Genomic DNA, 20,840 nt, shown 5'->3' with positions numbered 1-20,840 from the left:
ACAAAAGTAGACTATCCAATTAGACAATTAAAATGATATTTGAAAAAGAACACTACCTTCCGAAACCGCATACATGGGCACAATAATAATTAATGACATATTAACCAAAATGATATTACTTCCGAAACTAATTACCTACCTATATCTACGTAACTTAATTTTTGCCTCGCTCGTATTAAGAAGGTAGTTTGTAACAATTAGTCAAACACTTTCACACGTTTTTGGATGGATTCTCCGTCTCCATCTCCTTCTGCCAGACTTTTATAGTATGTACCTTTATACATAGTAGTTCAAGTAGTTGTAGATCGTCCTTAGTTCGATGTTGTTCTCCATCCTGCTGAGATATCGTACAATGATACCCACCTTTGGTATAATAATATGCTGATGGGCACAAGGACGTTTGCCTTCATCGCATAACTATACCATCGCCATCGACGAAAAACAATATAGGTATACTGTGGACCTACCTATACTAAATATTACATTGTTATAATTTTAATTTCAAATCGATTCTATATTGGTATCTATTTTATTCAGAAATAGATATAAAAATATCTCCAATTTACGTATAGATATGTAGGAAATGAATAAATAAGTTAGTATTAATACTTTGAACTATAGCAGTACATCGACAACGATATCAAATAGTGTCGCGATAACGACCAACAATACCTACCATGCAAAATTCAACATTTTCCCCAAAGTGTTACACGATATTTTGACTCATCGAGGGTCTTTTTCCATTCATTGACGTCATTGATAATTGAAAACAAAAAAAAATAGATCGCCTACATACGTTCAAATAGTTACCAACAACCCTCCAATATAGAAATCCTTGAATACCTCACATCGTACGATAATTAAAAATCAACCCCCTGTTATTAAATCCTCAAGTGCAATAGGAAAAAGCTATACGACCCCCAATGACACGGAAATCTTACATCGATTGAAGAAAACAAATTTTGAAACAATTCTAAAATTACTCTCGAAGAATAACTATAGCGAAAATTATACATAAATCAATGTTGTAATTATAACGAAAAGATCAATATACTTCTATAGATAGGTAAAGTACAAATAAGTATAGACATCGAATGTGTAATATTACGTTCGTATACGAACGCTAAGATCGTCAAAGCGAACATAATTATTCATTATGTAGGCCGTAGATTTGATTTTAATGTACTCAGATATAGAGATGAGATAACGCCATAGGCGTGCTTTTTAATAATTTATTAAATACAATAGGAATACACCAGCGTTCGGTTTCGTACAAAAGAACTAAAGACTTTTTTCCCAAAAGTATCTCATTCAGTGCATCGAGCCCCTAAAGCTAACTGCTTTGTTCGTGTAACGGAAATTTTCCTCAAAATGCCCCTGCTCGTTATAAAATCATAATTATTAGTTGTAGAGAGAAAAAAAAGAGCAGCACTTGTGATCAAAATTACCTATTTCAGATTCATTAACAGACCCATACATGATGTAATGATAAAAGGCGCTGTTTAATTATTCCGAATCTGAATTATACGAGCTTTACTGAGTTGATAAAAGTATATATGTAGGTATTAGGTACCTTATCGCTCATGAATTTTTTATATAATCGCAACCTAAATTTATACTTATAATACTCGAGTAATTGCTTAATACCTACAATCCTACATATTACCTATGTTGAATTTATTTAGGTATTAAGCAACGATAAAAAAAAGAGAATAAAATTTTCATAGGCTTAGATAAGAGAAGGTAAGACTAAGGTATACTGTTGTAGGAGGAATTCACAAGAAGAGGTGTCGATCAATCGGCGAGTTTGTAAAATAATTAAGTACCTGCTATCCATATAATAAATTATTATGCGGTATCATTATCGCATTTGTGATGATTTAATAGAATCAATCATAAAGGCAAATGATCCATGAATCATATTCCGGCGTACCTACAGACAGACTCAGTCTGACGTAGGGTACATAACTTGTTAAACGCACGTTTTTATGCGAACATAAACAACACCAGAACAGATAGTTTTATTCATACCACGCGAGTCCATGATGCCAACAACGTATAAGTATTATTGAAGATAATTACAGTTTTTATCTCTAATTATGCGATTAACTGGAGATAATACTGTGTAATCACATCGAATGAATTCGTATAGATTGTTTCACATGTACGAGAGTCCGTTTCAATTTCCGTTTAAAAATCAAAGTAAAGGTGGTGTGAACTGATAACGAAATGTTTGAAGTGGTTTTGATCTGAAAAATGTGATTTTCCGAATCAATTTTTATTTTTTTTTTAATTTTGCGATGGGTAAATACTTGAAAAATTTAAGAATTGATTCGTTTCGATTAATTAGATATATGAAATTGAAATAATTCGAATGAAAACTGTCCAACTATTTCAAAATATTTCGAGTTTTAGGCTCCGAATAAGGTATCTGGGTAGGCAGAGGCACTCAAATGAAACAATGAAATCATGAAGATCAAATTGATTTCTTGATACCTTATTTAGCCTAAATTTGAATGTAACAATATAAAAAAAAAAAAAAAAAAAATGATACAAAGATCTTTTAGCTAATTGGAAAAATGTTTTTAAACTTGTTTTCTCGATTTTGAATTTCAAAAATTAAATTTTTTTTAAAAAAACTTTAGATAACATTTTTACGAGTATTTTCTGGAATTTTTCTCAATTCTATTGAAAAGTTGCCAATCAATAAACATTATTTTCAATCGTTGATTTTCATAAGAAAATTCCAAAACTTACCTCATTAGTTATTATACTGAAACTCGTTTTTTTAATCTTTTCTCGAAAAAAGTCACGATCACAACAAGTGGTACTTTTTTGACTGATTCATCGCATTTTGCGTCGAAAAATCATTACGAATACAGCATTTTTTGAACAAAATTACCAAAATTGAAAGAAAATAACGAACGAATAAAAAAATTTCTTGTTAAACATTCATACTTTCAGAGATAATTAAGTATTGATTATGTATTCTTGAAACTTGAAACATCATGACTTCATGAGAAATAAGTCAATTAGGTACCGTTTAGTTTTAAGAATTCAGAATAAAATGATATGGTAGGTATATGTGTAATGGAAGTTATCTGCTGCCAGTGGACACGTCAGAAAATATTTCATTTCCCGAACATACCGAACGTAGAATGAATACTGAGGAGGAAGTGTACATAAATATGTAGATATTTTTGAAAAATATGATGAATTTTTATTGAAAAAATGTCGAGAAATTTAAAACGTTTTTTGAAGTATCTTTTTTTGACATAATAACAAATTTAAAAATAAACGGAAGAGTCAAAAATGAAATGAAATAAAACTTGAACCAAAATATGTACACTTAATTTAATGCTTCTGAAAAAAATCAACAGCGTCAAGTATATTTTTTCTGACACGTTAAATTTTTTAAAAAGAGCTGTAATTTGAAATGTAAAAAAATTCTGAGTAATTTTGACAATTTAAAAAAAACAGAAGGAACATTACATTGTGAGAAAATAGGTCTGATTTGGATACCTTTCGTTATCAGCAAGGGTGATGAAATCGATTCATTTCGTGTGCCCCAGATTTATTTTTTGTATTTATTGTTTATCTCGAGTTTATTTGTTAACGAAAGAATTTAATTTTAAAACATATATGTACCTAGGTCTAGGTAGTAGGTATATTATAATTCACTAGCTAGGTACTCAAAATCGTTCAAAACCGTTTCCAACCAAAAAATTCGAAAAATTTGAAAAAACAATAGGTTTGGTACCTACCTACCTAGTACCTACCTATTGTTATAATTCATTAATCATTAGTTGTTTTGAAATTCGGTCCTTTGAACAGCACGAACCATGAACATATCAGAGTAATAAATTTGTCAAAATCTGAAGCTTTGAAGTATTTGTCGGTATAACAATAACACAGAACCCTAAGTATATAAATACTTTACAAATATAGTTTCAACAATAATACGGTTTAGTGCATTTAACGTTAAATTGTTGTACTTTCTTGAAAAAAATAGAAATGGAATCCCATTATTTAATAAGCATTGCAGTTATGATGGTTATCGTGATCTGTCAGATAGGAACAACGTTCGATAAAGTACTTGGGTACATACTTATTATTATTTTTGATTCATAAATTTTTTTTCAGGAGTAGATTGGTAAGTACACACGTTGTCATCATGATCAATTGATTAACAAAACTTCATTATTTACAGCGGAGGAGGCGGTAAAAAATGATTTAACTCGAATAAATGAAGTAATTTCAAACCAAGCACGCAAATTATTCCAACTACAAAATATGATCACCAAACGTATAAAATTATTCAAAATTCACGTTCAACTCATTCAAGGCAGTGATGACTTCAAAATTTTAAGGTATCGATTTCAGTAATAATGAATAACATATCTTACCCACCTTTTGTTGCGATAAAACGTAATATGTATCCTTATTCACATAATACAGTAAATTCAGCATTTTATTCGATTTTTTTTTCTTTTGTACATTTTTGTATAATTTAATTCGTGCAATCGATGAATTTTAGAGAAACAATAGCTCTACAAATATAATTCCAGAACACGGAAATGGGATATCACCCACCTGCAGAGAATGGTTCAATTTTTCTAGACGTATGGCACTGTAGGTAAGTGTGAGCTACTATTTAAAATCCAGAAAAAATTTCCATAGATGTACCTTTTGATGCTTTTTTGAAATATTTAATTTTTGAGATGGGATCTTTCTTTTAATTGAGGTGGAGCTGGAGCACCTCCAGAAAACTCATTCCAAATTTTCATTTTCAAATTTGTTTTTTATTGTTTGAAATCGATATTTTGAAATCATCTTGAACTTGAAATCCAGGAGTAGGTACATACTTTCAAAAGAAACCTGGCACATGTGATTTATCGAATTGTATGTTTTTGGTGACGCTGAACCCGAATATGACGTCAGATTTTTAATCAACCCCATCCACGGCCCTCAGCACAGCCTCAAAGGGAGTAAAAGTAAAAAACATGGTTTCATTCGAGTAACACATAGAATAATAATATGTTTTCGATATCGCTAAACACGAATATACCCTTAGTTTTTCAAATTGACTGCCCTCAGATCCTCCCCCATGGGTAAAAATCAGAAAAAATGGCTGGGGGCCGTGGATGTGGTCCAATCAAAAATCTGACATCGTATTCGGGTTCAGCGTCACCAAAAACATACAATTCAATATATCACATGCCCCAGGTTTCTTTTGAAAGTTTTGTCCAAATTTGGGGGATGAGGTGCTCCCCCTCCATTAAAAGATCCCATCTCGAAAATTGAATACTTCGAAAAAGCATCAAAAGGTACATCTATGGAATTTTTTTCAAAATTTTAAATAGTATAGCTCCCACTTTTAGCGTCATTTTAAAATTTCATTCACCTTTTAACTTTTGAAACGAAAAACGAAATCTTGAAATCAAAGAACATGGTTTGTATCCATATCAATGATGAAGACGGTGGAAGAGGGGGAGAAGGAACAGTACGATTATGCTTCGAAAGGCGTTTTTTAAAAAATGTTTTCCTTATATTTCCAAAAAAGAAAGATACTTATGTATTGTACAGGATAACCTAATTTTAAAATTGTATAATGGATTAATTTGATTATCGTGTCAAGGAAAAGTAAATTCATGGTTAGAACACTCATCTAAGTAAGTAAAAAACGACACGTACTCTTGAAATTTGCAAAAAAAAAAGAGAAACAAGATCTACTCGTTGAGCTCCAAGTCCCAAATAAAGTTCTAATTTTTATAAATCTTGGAAAATTTCAAAAAAAAAGAAAGAAAAAAACTATTCTTCTTAGTAAGTAAATATGTTTTTGTGAGGAAACATAATCAGGGAAAATTTTTCCATCCCATTCCTTTTTTTCAAAAATAAGTAGGTAAGTTGTAGCTTTTAAATTTCGAAAAATGTATTTTTTTTAATTTTAGGTTTTCTGTATAAGCACTCGATTGTTTAGAATATTAATATTTATATTTTGGCCTGAAAAAAACTACTGGGACTACCTACGGGGAGTAATTTTCAACAACTTGAATTTATTTTTGAAAGCCTTGAATCTGAAAAGAAGACCTCTAGCTACCTATCAAAGAGCTTTATAGGAAGCTCGATTTCTCTTCTTTTTTCAATTTTAAAGTAAGTATTGTTGATTTTTTCCAAGTTGTCTTGGAATAATCCTTCAGATGAGATTTGGCAAAAAAATTCAAAAACACGATGAAAATGGTTCCATTTGATTTTTTACCTTTGTCACCCTATCTGAAGGATGATTGAAAAATTACTTTTTAAATACTTTTTATATATTTTTGGAGGATTTTTCATGTTAAAATTAGTAGGGGAACAAAACGTAAATTTCCAACTCAATGAAACCTCCCCATACCAGTGCAGCAAAAATTGTTTTGGATGGTTGCCGATTGGTTAAAATGATCAATGGTCATATTGTGGCACTCTCATAGGAATTGAAGAGCTCTATTCCAAAGTGGGTTAAGTCATTTAAAAAAAAGGCACATTTTATGGAGATTTTTACTTCAAAAGTGGGTTAATTCATAGATTTTTCAAAGTAAATTTTTCTACAAGTAATTGTTCTATGTTCAAAGAAAGGAAAGGTGCACCGACCTTTGAAAACAGAACAAATTTCAGTATCGAAAACTCTAAACGCATTTTTTGGAGGAAAAAATGACTTAACCCACTTTGGAATAGAGCTCTTAATTCAATTCTTTCATGATAAAAAAAATTTTCAAGTACCCTGGAATAGGGTGGAAATGGTAAAGAATCGAATTAAATGGTCTTATTGGTCAAAAATGTTAGTACATATTGAAATAATTTTTTTGCATTTTCAAAGTAAATGTTTGTTTTAATTTTTGTTAAAATTTTCACCCTTAAAATTATGTACGTATGTACATACTGAAATTCCAATAAGACAAAATCCATCTGAGTACATTCCAAAATCAAAAAAAAAAAAAAAAAAAATGAAAAATTACCATGATGAAATTTGGACTATCACCATCCTCCCAATCAGACCTGATTCTACGACCTGGTTGCAAAGGGCTTCGTCTTGATGAGAAAAAATTATAATTTTTTTTTGTTTTCGAGGAAAATTCGTAAATTATATGCCTTATCTCATTAAAAAAAACGTCAGAAAAATATACTTAGAAACTGAAAACAAACCATACGAGTATTTCGTTAAAAATTTTTAAATTCTGCTGATTCAAATTTTAATGCTTAATTTTCAAAAATATGAGTATAAATCATCGAAAAAATTTTTGAGTAAAAATGAAAAGATTGATTCAACTTGGGAAACAAATGCTTTTTCGATTTGAAAAAATTCAATTTTTGATGTTTATTTATAGAACGGAGAGGGCATATCTTAGTTTATGCGTTTATTCGCACATTTTCAACCCTCATGATGAGACGATTCTTTCGAATTTGGAAGGGTTGTGAGGGGGAGGAGGGAGGTATCAGAGTAATCTGTAGTAAAAATGTCAAATTTTCAGCCACAAAAATCCTGGGTTTTTGAAATCATTGAAATGTTTAAAATGCGTAAGGTATTTTCATAATAATTTTATAAAAATAAATTAACTAAAAATTTAATTGCGTACCTAGTTGAAACTTTGCAGACACCTAGTTTTTGTTAAATTTTCACTTCATATTAGGTTAGTTTTGACTGAAGCAATTTCATCTGGGCTAGGTAAAAAAAATCTCCGATAAAAGCCCGCACATTCATAAATACAGGAGACTCTTCCTTGACATTAATTAATGGCAGATTCACGATGGATAAGGATTGCAGTATACTTTAGGTGGGTCATTATAATAAACCAATAGTACTTCATTCTTCTCAACCTTCCTTTTGGCGACTATTTTATCCTAACTCTCTCGATAAATTTCAAATTTTTAAAAGCAAATGAAGAAGAGATAACAACAGAGGAAGGAAGACATATCCAGACTATCATGACAAAAATAAATGATGAAAAACATTCGACGATAATTAAACTTTCATTTTGAAAATTTTTCAAAACCTGCAGTCTCGAGTGCAGAAAAAAAGGAGCAAATTAGAAAAAGGAAGATGGATTCTCAAAAAATGAAGACCTTTAAAGGAAAAAAAATATACCCATAAATACAGATAATTTTTCTCTTCAATACCTTTCACACCTATACTTATTTAAAATTTTACAATTCATCCCAAATCAAACCAATCATAATCATCGAAAAACTTCCACACACATACGTAATCACATCGTACATCTTCACTACCCATAACAAAAACTCCTCGTTTAAAAACTGCAATTTCACGTTCACTATTAGATAACTTTTTGCATCGCATAAATGTGCATATTCGAGATATGCAGACAACATGTAGGTATCTAAAAGACTATCACCGCAATATCAAATCAAACACCCGAGACAACCCTATAATTCCACATCGATAACCTGCTCCAGCATCCAACACGAGAGCTTTCTACACATCCACAAACAAACGTGTAAAAAAAAGTCATCATCACTGACCATCATCAACCCAGCACCGTGCTCTCGGGTCAAGAACGCGAATAATTAAAACACCTGTGTTCCTATTTAACGTCTACAAAAATAGAGAGAAAAAAAAACAACAACAAATTGAAAACCTACATTCGCTATCACGAGCAGAGAGTACCATACAGCGTAAGTATTGTTTATTAAACCGGCTAATGCACCGTAGTAACTCAAGGATAAAGTCAAAGATCGTTTACCTATATGTACGAATTATACGAACGTACCTACGATCGAAAATTCCTGTATAAATGCAGGTATCTTTCTGGTTAGATACGAGTATAGGTAGTATCGAATTTGGTAATCGAAATCGAAATCGATACGTATTTATATCTATGGTCACACAGACACACATAAAAGGTGCCAGGGAGACCTTATAGGAGGTAGGTAAAGAACCAAGATAGGTACATAATGATACACGTGACTTGGAGTCAAAAATTTTCATACGTAAGAAAAAAAATAATATAATCAAAAAGGATGCAGACAGTTAACATCGGTATAATATAGATATTATCAGGAAGTGTCAGTTCACTCGGTTTGAATACAATTACGACTATTGTGTAAAAGATGATGATGAGGGAAGATGTAAACAGAAGACGGTTTCGATCAAATGTTCAAGTTCGCACAGCAGTCGGGTAAACTATACACACATGTTTCATCGGAAACCTCATCTTCTTCTCTTACATGATAAGAACTCGTACCAATTACCTACGAGATCTCTTTCCTCCAAACCAGATTCACAGCAGACCCCAAATGATACAATTGTTTCAATCATTTTATCAGCATCATCATCGTGCAACCCTTCGGGATATTTATCACTAAGAAACCCTTGACAAAGTCGAGTCAACCTCCCTATTGTACGCTTTTGATCTTCGAAGCAAGTATTACAAGGTTGAGAATTATCCTTTTCATCGTCTGCAATTAAAAGGCTTTTAATTTTTTTTTCGTACGAAGGTTTACCTCAGATCGACCTAGTCAACTATTCGGTGCCAATTTCACATTCTATGCACTCTTCACCCTAATACGATCATATTTTTTATCTTCTTCTTCCTTTGCCAAGGCAAATACTATGTCAAGGTGAAGAATATTCACGTTCGAGGTTTATTATTTTCATCACACAATTGATTTATATATTAATTACCTACACAAATTGAAAATCAATCGTATTGCAATTAATTGACTCAAATCTTCGTTCACTTCACGATTAAATTATCAAAATCAAAATTTAACGACAAATTATCACATAAAATGAATTTCATCCCTTAAAAAAAATTTCAAACCCCCAAAACCACTCGAAATTAAACGAAAAAAAAAATACTTACAAATTTCGATCGTTTCTTATGGTACATTTTAAAAGAGAAAATTTAACCATGATGAAAAAAATTTCCAACCTTAACGTCGTTAAATTCGATTTAAACTGCACAAAAACACATTCATGCACAACGATGACTTCTTGAATCGTGAAATTTACCGACGTAATCGCGAAAAAGTAATATTTAAACAGATGTACGATTAATCGACGATCAATTCGAAACACCCTTCGAAAAAATTATGAAAAAAATTCACACTTACTCACCTAGATAAAAATTGGTAAATTCTTTTAGCCGGAGCATGTTTCGCGAAAAAAATTCCCAACCGAGCACATCGTGTTTGATTAAATGAATGCGAAAATTTTTTTAATTACTTTATAGTATAAAGCATATTACACCTGTTTCTCTTTTAAACCTTGGAACGGACCGAGTTAACCAACGCAACGTACGTACAATTTACCATTAACTAACCATTAGTATGGTTCGTTCATGCAGACCTAAAGCCCCTTTTACCCTGCCGAGTACCTGTTAATTCATGTTATCTTTCCCTCTCTCATTCGCACGCTTAACCTGTTATCAATCGTATATGGACCAGTCGAGCTCGACGTACAGATTGCCTTTTTTTTTTCATATAAATAAAAATGATGATCTTTTTTGTTTTGGTTTTCATTTTTTTTCCTTCAATGTATATAATTTGATAAATGAGATAGGTGCTTGGGGGCTTGGAGAGGTAGAGTTTATATTATATGTGAGCCCAGCCGGACCATGTTATTGACTTATTGTTTCAATAAATTTAATATCAAGTATCCAAAGTATGAATATTTCATCATTAGCAGGAAATATATTATACTGGCTTTGTATGGTTTATAAATTCTTGGTCTTTTGATATGTTTTTAGAGTGCTTTTACCGACACATAAACAGTATTTTGGAACCTGAGATAATTTTCTAAATAAATTCACGAGTCATTTAATAAAAACGTGAATCGATATTGTAATCACGAGCATAATCGTTTATACAAAGAATCATTTGTATTATCGACTAATGAAAATGGTACCATGAAAAATTACACGAGTTCACCTATAATATCACATCTGCATTTTCGTACGTAAGCAATCAGCATCCTAATTAAATAGGTACCTACTACCTATAAGCGTACATAAAAATTGATAGACTACGTGGTCGAATTAAAAATAAATTTTACAAGAACACCACTGACATGAAAATCATCACAATATACGCATGTAAGTACGTATATTAAAAACGATACTGCAGGTAACTCGTAAAATTGAATTACGATATTTGATACCTACATATGCGACTAAATAGTTAAACGTATCTATCGCGTTTACAGTTGCATCATGATTTAAACATTGTTTCAATTATTATGTCATCTGATAGGCTAAAGATATACAGAATACGATAACCGAGTAATCACGACAGACTTCCAACAGGCTACTATGTATGAGAAATTACAATAATATACGAGAAGAAAGCTTCTATGTGTCGTCTTTTTTTAGCAATGTTCTTACAGAAAGGTCAAAATATTGAAATGTTTCAGCAAAATTTCTCATCACCTATATGGCTATCTTATTATAAAGTGTCATAGATAGCGATTTTTTGCTACGTTACGAAGCAATAATTTTTAATATGATGAAGATGATGAAGTTTTTCCTCTTGATTCAATGTCATTTTTTTCGATTTCTTGTCGGGTTCACGTGTAAGTTATTTGAAATTTTAATGCAGTTTTCTGTGTACCTATCTGGGTATTTGGAGAGCAGGAGGTTGAGAAATTTTCAGATCTATAAATAAGTCTTGCTGTTTTCACAACAGTGTTTAGTATTTGTACATTTTGTTTGTAAATTTATTTGCATTTTGAGTACCTAACCGGACATTTGGACAAAGATTTGTTTGTATTTAAAGTAGGTATTCGGAGGAAATAAGAAATAGATTTTGTGTTAGGTAAGACTCGAAAAAAACAACAACAACAACAACAACAAATCGAAAAAATGATTGAAAGAATTAGAAAATGTTCCAATTTTTTTAGTTGAAATCGAACTTTTGCTAAATGATTAATTTCTGAGGGAAACTTACGTACCCCAAAGCAGAAACAGAAGGTTTGAATAAAATAAGTTTCTCCAGGCTTCGAAGCAATGACTTTTTGGAAAATGATAAGTCGAAAAAATGAGCCTTTTTCGTAATCTTTGTTGAAAATGAGATTTTTAAAAAAAATTTGCTGATAACAAATGAGATTTCTTGGCAAAAAAGCGAGACTATTGGCTAATTTATGGATATAAAAACGTAGGTACAGAAAGCGACCATTTTCAGCAAGAAACCAGACTACTAAATGAATTTTGACACGAAGGAAGATTTGTTGGTGTTTTTGGCAGAAAGCAAAGCTTTGTAAACGTAACGCTGAAATGTTTAATTCAATAATTTTTTCTTACCTTCTCCTTCCCCTTTCAGATACAAAAACGTGCAATCTAAACTCAAGTTTTTGTACAATTTCATTTGAGTGCGTAGATTTTTTGAACGAAAAGTTGCATTTTTGGAAAACATGTAATTATTTACTTTGAAATCCCAAAATTCCAGTCAAGTACTTGAATTTTTCAATTTTTGAAAATTTTAGTAAAATCATTATTTTTTTGGTAAAAAATTTTTACACTTCAATATTATGTTTTACTTTTTGAGCACACTTCTAACTTCTGCTCCTCCCAAATATGTGTGTTATTTTAAAGCAAAAAAATCCTATTTCATGGCGAAACTGGAAATTGTGAAGAGAATATTGCATAAAAAACTACTTCCTCCGAAATTTAATTCCTACTCAAAAACTTGTAGGTACTCGTATAAAGTCAGATTCCAAACATCCAAAAAAGTGAATTTTTATATTGGGTATTTCAAAGTGAGTGGAAATCAAATTATTAGCAACTGCAATTCATTTCGAACACTTGAAAAAAATATCGAACAAAATAAAATTTGAAACAGAAAAAAAATGCACAAAAAAGTTTTAAAAACGTGTGAAATTGATGAAAAACCTCTAAAATAAAAAAGCTTCAAAATCATAGCAAGGCAAATCATCAAAAAATGATGAAAATTTGGTGAAATTTGCCAAAAATACATGAGAAAGTGTTTTAAAAAAGGATTAAAATAGGTAATGCAAAAATACTCAAAATGAACAAAAATTAATGAAACTTCAACAAAATTATCAAAAAATAAGTGTAAAGAATTTTTAGAAACTAGTGATTTTTTCAAAATTTTTAAAAGTCTGACATAATGTTAAAAATTTGTCATAATTTTTCTATGCTCTTAAAAGTCAGACAGAATTAGGTACTTGAAATTTATCAATTTTTTCCAAGTTTTTAAAAATCTAACAAAAGTGGAAAATTCAACAATTTTTTTCTAAAGTTTTCACAAATTAACGTGACGCGAATCAGCGTTACAGGGATCAGCGGAGCACTAAAATCTATGAAAATTACAAAAAAAAACTAATAAAATTTCAAAGAAATTTGCAGAAAAGACATGAAATTACAAAAAAAAACTAATAAAATTTCAAAGAAATTTGCAGAAAAGACATGAAAAAGTGGGGAAATGAAGTAAAAATATTCAAAAAGGCATTACAATTGCTAAAAAAATTGCCAAGCAGTACATACCAAAATTTTTAAAAAATCTGCCGAAAATGCATGAAAAATTTAAAAAGGCGTTAAAATCTAAGTAAAAACCGCAAAAAACGCTAAAATTACTGAAAATTACCAAAAGGTAAAAAAAATTCAATAAAATTTTACGAAAATGAATAAAGAAGTGTTGAAAACCTGGATCGATGCAAAAGTGCACAAAAACAGCATTAACATTATTGAAAATTAATGAAATAATGAAATATCAACGAAATTTGCCCATTAAAATCACTGAAAATTATCAAAAAGTACCGAAATTTCAACGAAACCTGCCAAAAATGCAATAAAATGTGTCAAAAACACGTTAAAACTGAAAAATAAATTTAAATTTTATTGACCATCGAAAAAAACAATTCTTTGTATGTAGGTTGAACTTTTGATTCGACTTGAATTTCTCCCTGACTTTCTTTTTGTATTACTTACAAACATTTATTCTCATATGAGTCATATGAATCGCCAAAAAAATCAACGTTTTTTTTTCTCTTTTTATGAAACCTGCGTGCGCTCTATCAGTTTTCCAATTTGAAGAAGTTGAAATTATTTCAACAAAACTTTAGTGTAGATACTGTAGGTATGACAAAATTATGTTGATACATATAAATTTTTCAAATAGATTATTTCATGCTAAACTATACCATATAATATGGCATATGGCTCTGTTCCAAAAACACAGCAGTTCTGAAAATGACTCACATGTGGAATTAATAACACCTTGAAAGAACAACTTATGCAACTTCACTAACGTATTGTCTGAAAATCGTAGGTACAATACAATATTTTCATGTTATTGCTCGCTGATTCATTAAATGGGTTGAAATTGCAAATTCTCTGCGAATAAAGGCGGGGGGGGGGGGGGTCAATGGCAGAAAATAAGCATTGAGATTTTAATTCACTTATGGCAGTGAAGTAAAAGATAAGCCTAAGGAGCAACTTTCATGATATTTTTTTTTTAAATGGTAAGATTTATCAGTTTATATCGAGGTCAACAGAAGAATTTCGATGCATAAATTGTTTTCAAATCGAGAAAAAAAAGGAAAAAATCAGAAAAACTCAGAATAAGTTCAAGCTTTTCAGGCAAGCAACATTCAAATAACCAAAATGTCATATTGATTCAGAGGAGAGGAGAAGAGAGTGAAAAGGATACTAAACTTGCCCATTGCAATGGAACAACGGCCACTCGGCCAGGGTTACTTTCAAATTTTGAAAAAAGAAATCTCGAAGCCGTCGTTATAAATCTTGTGTACGGTTTCACAGATGCGTCGACAAGTTGAGACTGAAAAAAATCAGATCACACATCATTACCAATGAAACCGAGTATCCAGAAAATAATATTCGTCCCTTTTTGACAGCCCTTGAAACGTGAATTTTTCACTAATAATGATATCAGAAGTACACGTCCACGATCCAAAATCTCTCAATTCTCTCATACTTCTTAATGTATTCCTGGATAATTTTTAAAATTTGGAACAATCTCACGTACTTATTAATCAACAAACGAAAACAAAATTCTAAATTTCCTGGTACGTACATAACAATAGTATAGTAAGTCAACGAATTACGTTTTCAAATCATTTTTAAAAAACGCACATCTTCGGGTTATTCTCCTCACTTATATGAATCACATTCGCTGACTCGTTGATATCAGAACCTTGTGTACTAAGCATTGAGAATTTTTGCACATAAATTCACACACGCATAACAAATCGTACAACGAATAATTAAAATATAAACACGTATATTACTCTTTTTACAAAATATTGAAATATTACACAGATGTATTTCCGATTCCAGTCGGTTATTTTCGCAGAGCTGCCAACCCCAGTGCATTTTCACTAAATCTGGTGTTTTTTTGACTGCTGTTAAAAAGTTGATCTTTTTATTTTTTCGAAGGATTTCTGATCAGCTGTTTTTAATCAAATTTCCTCAAATTCCTGGGTAAAATCATCAAATTCATCAGAAAAATCGTTAATTTACCAACGAAATCCTACTTGAAAAATTATTATTTTTTCGACCCCCCCCCCCTTCCAGGTGTCCATAGGAAATATGTAATTGGATCAAAAAAGCATCCAAGTGCTTTTTAGTGTTTTCTTCATGTTGGAATGTAGTGTTTATTGAAGGAATGAGGTGGCAGCTCTGTATTTTCGTCAAACACACAGTTTCAACAATCAAACAAAATACTACGTATCTACGTAACTTATCTTAGAACCGAGACAGAACAATAATACAGTAGAAAAAAAATAGAAGAAAGACAGATTAAGAGGAATTCGAGTCTTGAAACCAAGATACAGATACATTCGGTCAACATGCTGGTCTCATGCAAAACAAATTATATATCACCTCGGCACAGGATAAAATCGAAAACACGCTTAAAACGTCCGACCAATCGATACGACGAGTTATTTTTTCAAGTTTGGTTCCCCTTCAGGCGCGAACCGATCGAGTTCTTCTTTGAGGCGGATTGCTTTTTCTTTTTCAACCTTAAAAAATAACACACAGTTACAGAGTAAATTCAGTAAATTGGTCAAGAATTCATTTTCGAACTACTTACAACTACTTCATCTTTATAGTGAGCGATCAAGTATTCGAGAATTGGTTTCAAATTATGTTCTTCTTTTTTACATTCGCATATAGCGTCGTAAAATCCTTCGATAAATGTCAGCATCGCGTTAAGTACTGTTTCTTTAGGTTCTTCGAGAGGAATCAGAGTCAATAATTCGACTAAATAATTGACGTAATGTTTCTCGAGCAAGTTAGCTGTGAAATTTAGCAGTAAAATTAGTACTCTATGGTATTGACAGAGGCTTTCGGTATCGTATGTACAATACTTACATTTGATTTCGGGAAATTGCGAACACAAGCAGTCGAATACGAAGCATATTCTCAACCTTAGAGGAATATCGGCAGTTTTTAGTATACTTAGGAATACGTCATAGCCGTTCAATTTCTTAAACTTATCGTGGCCAGCAGGATTATTCTGAATAGAAGCTGTAACAAAATGAATCATCGTTTAAAAACATTCAAATCATGAGTTGTAGGATTTTTCTTGGGGAAAAACTCACAAGATAGGGCAAACACAGCTTTCAATTTAACACCATCCTTCAACTGACTCGACTGCAAGACAGAGAACAAATCGGGGAATATTTTAGGATGATCTACGACAGCTTTCTGACACAGAGGATGATTCTGACACGAAATACCGATAATTTCAGCCGACATTCTAATCACTTCTGGATCATCAACACTTAAAAATCTGCTAACCACCGCAAACCCGTTCAATTTCATAAAATCTGCAACGTAAATAATCAGTTATCGAGTGTCTTTTTCATCGTAGTGAATTTCAAACTGAACATAAACTCTACCTGATGCTACGTCTATGTGATCGACGAGATCCATGATATTCTGTAACGCTAAAGTACAACTTTCCAGCGACGAATTATCACCAGACCAGCTTTTCAGTTCGGCTAAACTGTGCTTGATTACTTCTATATCATCTTGGTAACTGCCTTGGATGCTTTGAAGGCTTTCGAAGAAGAATTTCATCCTCTGAAAAGTTAAGTCGATATTGAGATATTTCAGATCAAGTTTAGCGATACGTTGTGAGTAATACTTCGTTACTTATACTTACATCTTTATCCACAGGTCCGGTAGGGTTTGGATTTTGTTCGTTAGTCAGAGAAGTAGATATAGCTAACATTTGTTGCAAAGTAGCAGTACTTGGGCCTGATCCGCCGGCTGAGACGACGTTTTCATCGGATTGATTTCTTTCGCTAGTCATTTTGATACTGGAAATAATTAATCGGAGATTACCCAGATGTATAGATTATGGAATACATGATTTTTAGAGTGTTATGATTATGAGAATGTGGTGTGCTTGATCTAATAATGCATAAGCTATCTTACCATCAAGTAGTATTCTTTTACGATGAATAGCACAAAAATTGAACTAAGAATTGATTATTACAGGCAAAACTTGATTATTAATTCACTCGTTTTTAGAAAAAAAAGATCAACAATCATCAGATTTTCTGAATTAGAATTTCTATTTACGAGTTTTCTTTTTGGGATTTCATTCTAGAAAACACTCGATCTTTAGAATAATAATTGTTCTATACGACAGATAGCGTACTTTGTGAAGAAAACTGAGAGAGAGAACAGAACTGAGAGAAGAGAGAAACGAAGGCGAATGGCGCCGATTTTCAAAAAATTACGTGATTTTTTTAGAAAGCAATCATGAACGATGATTTTTAACCTTTATTTTTCATTTTTAAAACGTTACCATTGTTTTGAAATACAAAAGTATTAAAAAGTTCGAGCTACTTATAGTTAAATATCGCAAATTATTCTTCTATCGTCAAGAGATTGGGACATCGTTGTGTTTTTCTGGTATCAGAGACTCCGTTGCTTTCTTCCATTTCTGTAAGTCATTCAAATTGATCGATTTTTAAGCTAATATTTCAGTTATTATTTGAGATATTTTTTTATAAATACCTAATTACCTCATTTATATTATTTCCGGGTCTCGTGAATAAATAATAAACGAAATAAATGGGTATACAGATAATGGGTATCAAAGCCATCGTCCATCCAATAGCCATAGCCCAGTTGGGATATCGGTAAACTCGATTATAAGTTAAAGTTAACGACGATGAAATTGAGAACATCATAATTCCCTGTAAAATAGAGTACGAAATGTTTTTGCATTGATTCATTTTGCATTTTAATTCATTTCAAGTTCAATTCACTCACCAAAGTGATAACTGGTGTGAAATACATCCAGCAGTATTTGAACCATGGCATCAAACGATATCCTACCATTCTTGTGATATCGTCATAAAATTTATCAACACCGTAGAAGTAAGCAATGCAGATAGATTCGAAGAAACAAATACAAAGTAAAACCATACCACTGGCAGCATAAAAGTCGAATATTTGGAAAACGTACATTCCACCCTGGAAAAAAGGTGTAAGTAGGTAAATCAGATTTTTCTTTCCTATTCGTCTAATTTTGATCTGCAAGGATGTAAGCTATTATGAACTCACTTCTGTGACCATCAATAGTCCTATCAAGTAACTGAAGAAACACACGTAAGCGATGAACTTCTCTTTTCTTTTTCCAACTCTAAAATAATTGGGAAAAATATCGACGACAGCTGTGATAAACCCTTCAACGCCAACGAACTGCGAATCGACGCCAATCAGCAAGATCATCATGAAGAATGACATCGACCACACCGGAGACCATGGCATTTGAGTGACAGCTTTTGGATATGCTATGAACACTAGTCCAGGACCAGATTCTGCGACTTGAGCGATAGGTACTCCTTGTTCTTTAGCCATGTAACCCAGTACACTGAATATGGCGAATCCGGCGTATAAACTGGTGCTCGTGTTGGTTGCTGCGATGATGAAACAGTCCTTGACGAAATTATTATTGAATTTATTGTACGATCCGAGAGCAATCATGCATCCTAGAGCGATCGCGTACGAGAAAAATATCTGAGTTCCGGCGTCAATCCAAACCTGTGATTAGAGCGAATGGAATTTAAGAACTTTTCTTTTTGCTGGAGTTTTATAAAATTTATTCATAATCTACCTGTGGTTCTGTTATTTTACTGAAATCGGGTTTCAGGTAGAATTTTATACCGTCCAATGCACCGTCCAAAGTGATACCTCGGAAAAACAGCACCGTCAGCATTACGTAAGGAAAAACAGCTGTAAAAAGAACCGAAAAAAATCACCTAATGTATACCTACAGCTTCTCAAAACAGTCAAGATTTGAATTTGGTGCATTACCTGTAAAATAAACAACTTTTCCAGATGTCTTTATACCTTTCCAGACACAGAAGTAGATTAAAATCCATACTATCAAGAGCGATAACGCTAATTCCCATTGTAAACCACCTGGTTCGTCGACTCCGCTGCTGATTCTTAATACTCGTCTCCTGCAACATTCGCAAAACAATACACGATACATTTTATTGCACAATTCACATTTTTTTGCATTGTTTATAGCAGTAGGTACTACGAATTACTAATCGACAGTCAATTTGTGAATAGGCGTCGTACCTGTACCTACCTATTTACTACCTAGGTGTAACTGATCCCCATGTCTTTGTGAGTTTGTGCTGGTAATTTATTCGAATTAAAATTCGATGTAATTTTTTTACTTATACTAAATGTATTGATGATGTGTTCAAAGAAGAAATGTTCGTTTGAATTTTTGATTAAAGAAAACACAAATGCATACTCCCAATACTCAACAACAGAGTCGACTCTTCTTATAGAACTATTTCCTGCTACAAAACTCTCTCTCAGCTGAATCTTCGGTACAAAGCAATTTTTCGTATTCCACCAATTGTCACAGGTGCTCCAAGGTAACACCGAGTTGAAAGAGTTATAAAAATAATGACCAGCCCACGCGAGTATTACAATGTAGTACACATTGAGTAAAAAACAAACTATAGTTGTTGCATAACCAATTCCTGTAAACAAGTATTTTTCGTTATAAAATTAATCTTTTCTCTTTTCAATGAATTGATTGCATTAAGAAGGCACCATAATATGAAATATGAATATAAATAAGCAAGAGAGACAGCGCAGTATGCGGGTATATTAAATTAGTCCATCGAAGTCCGACCGAACTGGACATTAACCTAATGAAGGAGACGGTTTATTACACGCGTGCGCTCCTATCGATCATTTCAATTAAGCATGATTTAAGGACTAACCTTTAAATACAGGACAGATATTCCAAGCTGTAATACCTCCTTCGCTGGTCAACTGACCGAGACCAATTTCTAGCAAAAAAATAGGTATACCACCGGTAACCAAGCATACGAAAAATGGTATCAGAAATGCTCCTACGAAAGTATTATAGGTAGGTAAATCATCGATACATTTTAGGCATTTGAGAATAAAAAAAAAATCAAAATTCATCTTACCGCCGCCATTTTTGTAGCATAAGTATGGAAACCTCCAAACATTTCCGAGCCCCACAGCGAACCCTATTCCTGACAAGACGAATTCTATTTTATGGGCCCATTTCTCTCTGACGTATGATTTTCCATCATTGTCTGTTTTTAAACCGATGTCAATATTTTCACTTTTTTCGGTCATCGTGAACAATGAAAACCAAATTCCAGCTATGTCATACTCTTAATTCGTACAATATACGTATTCGCTTAATACATTTATCATAAATAGCCATGGATCATATAACGAATCACAATGAATGGTGTAGTGTTAAACTTAATGGGAAACAGGATATAATCAATTTAAAAGCATTGTGATGGTGGAAATATATATAGCACGTCTTTACTAAAA

General features: G+C 32.1%; 3 protein-coding genes and 1 long non-coding RNA gene across 5 annotated transcripts in view; 1 reads left to right on the top strand and 3 right to left on the bottom strand.

Annotated features, from left to right (window-relative positions):
* The window catches only part of LOC135842350 (prestin-like), a 28,465-nt gene extending 18,140 nt beyond the window's left edge, over positions 1–10,325 (bottom strand). The window contains exon 1 of one of the 2 annotated variants that reach the window (XM_065359769.1): positions 10,115–10,325. The gene's annotated coding sequence lies outside the window, so the exon portion shown is untranslated. Of the gene's footprint in view, positions 1–9,860; positions 10,027–10,114 lie in introns of those variants that run through there. The other variant, XM_065359770.1, reaches the window with a different exon arrangement.
* Positions 2,552–4,474, top strand: LOC135844640 (uncharacterized). The gene is made up of 2 exons (XR_010558591.1): positions 2,552–4,100; positions 4,211–4,474. It is a non-coding gene; the product is annotated as an uncharacterized LOC135844640 (long non-coding RNA).
* A 4,910-nt stretch (positions 10,326–15,235) lies between the features above and the next one.
* LOC135844509 (uncharacterized) lies at positions 15,236–17,585 on the bottom strand. Its single transcript, XM_065362729.1, has 7 exons — positions 17,418–17,585; positions 17,143–17,299; positions 16,877–17,060; positions 16,577–16,804; positions 16,347–16,502; positions 16,066–16,271; positions 15,236–15,994 (listed from the first exon to the last, which is right to left on the bottom strand). The coding sequence occupies exons 2-7, from the start codon at positions 17,290–17,292 to the stop codon at positions 15,914–15,916; spliced, it is 1,005 nt and encodes a 334-aa protein (XP_065218801.1). The 5' UTR covers positions 17,293–17,299; positions 17,418–17,585; the 3' UTR covers positions 15,236–15,913.
* Positions 17,586–17,750: 165 nt separating this feature from the next.
* LOC135844508 (sodium- and chloride-dependent taurine transporter-like) lies at positions 17,751–20,751 on the bottom strand. Its single transcript, XM_065362727.1, has 9 exons — positions 20,459–20,751; positions 20,246–20,377; positions 19,765–19,999; positions 19,311–19,459; positions 19,111–19,229; positions 18,558–19,037; positions 18,264–18,467; positions 18,014–18,187; positions 17,751–17,931 (listed from the first exon to the last, which is right to left on the bottom strand). Exons 1-9 carry the CDS (start codon positions 20,631–20,633, stop codon positions 17,869–17,871), a joined length of 1,731 nt encoding a protein of 576 aa, XP_065218799.1. The 5' UTR covers positions 20,634–20,751; the 3' UTR covers positions 17,751–17,868.
* Between the last annotated feature and the right edge of the window lie 89 nt (positions 20,752–20,840).

The sequence above is a fragment of the Planococcus citri genome, chromosome 4 (assembly GCF_950023065.1).
Source record: "Planococcus citri chromosome 4, ihPlaCitr1.1, whole genome shotgun sequence".
NCBI classification, from domain to species: domain Eukaryota; kingdom Metazoa; phylum Arthropoda; class Insecta; order Hemiptera; family Pseudococcidae; genus Planococcus; species Planococcus citri.
The sequence above is the reverse complement of the archived record's forward strand: the minus strand, read 5'-3'. Positions and strand labels throughout refer to the sequence as shown.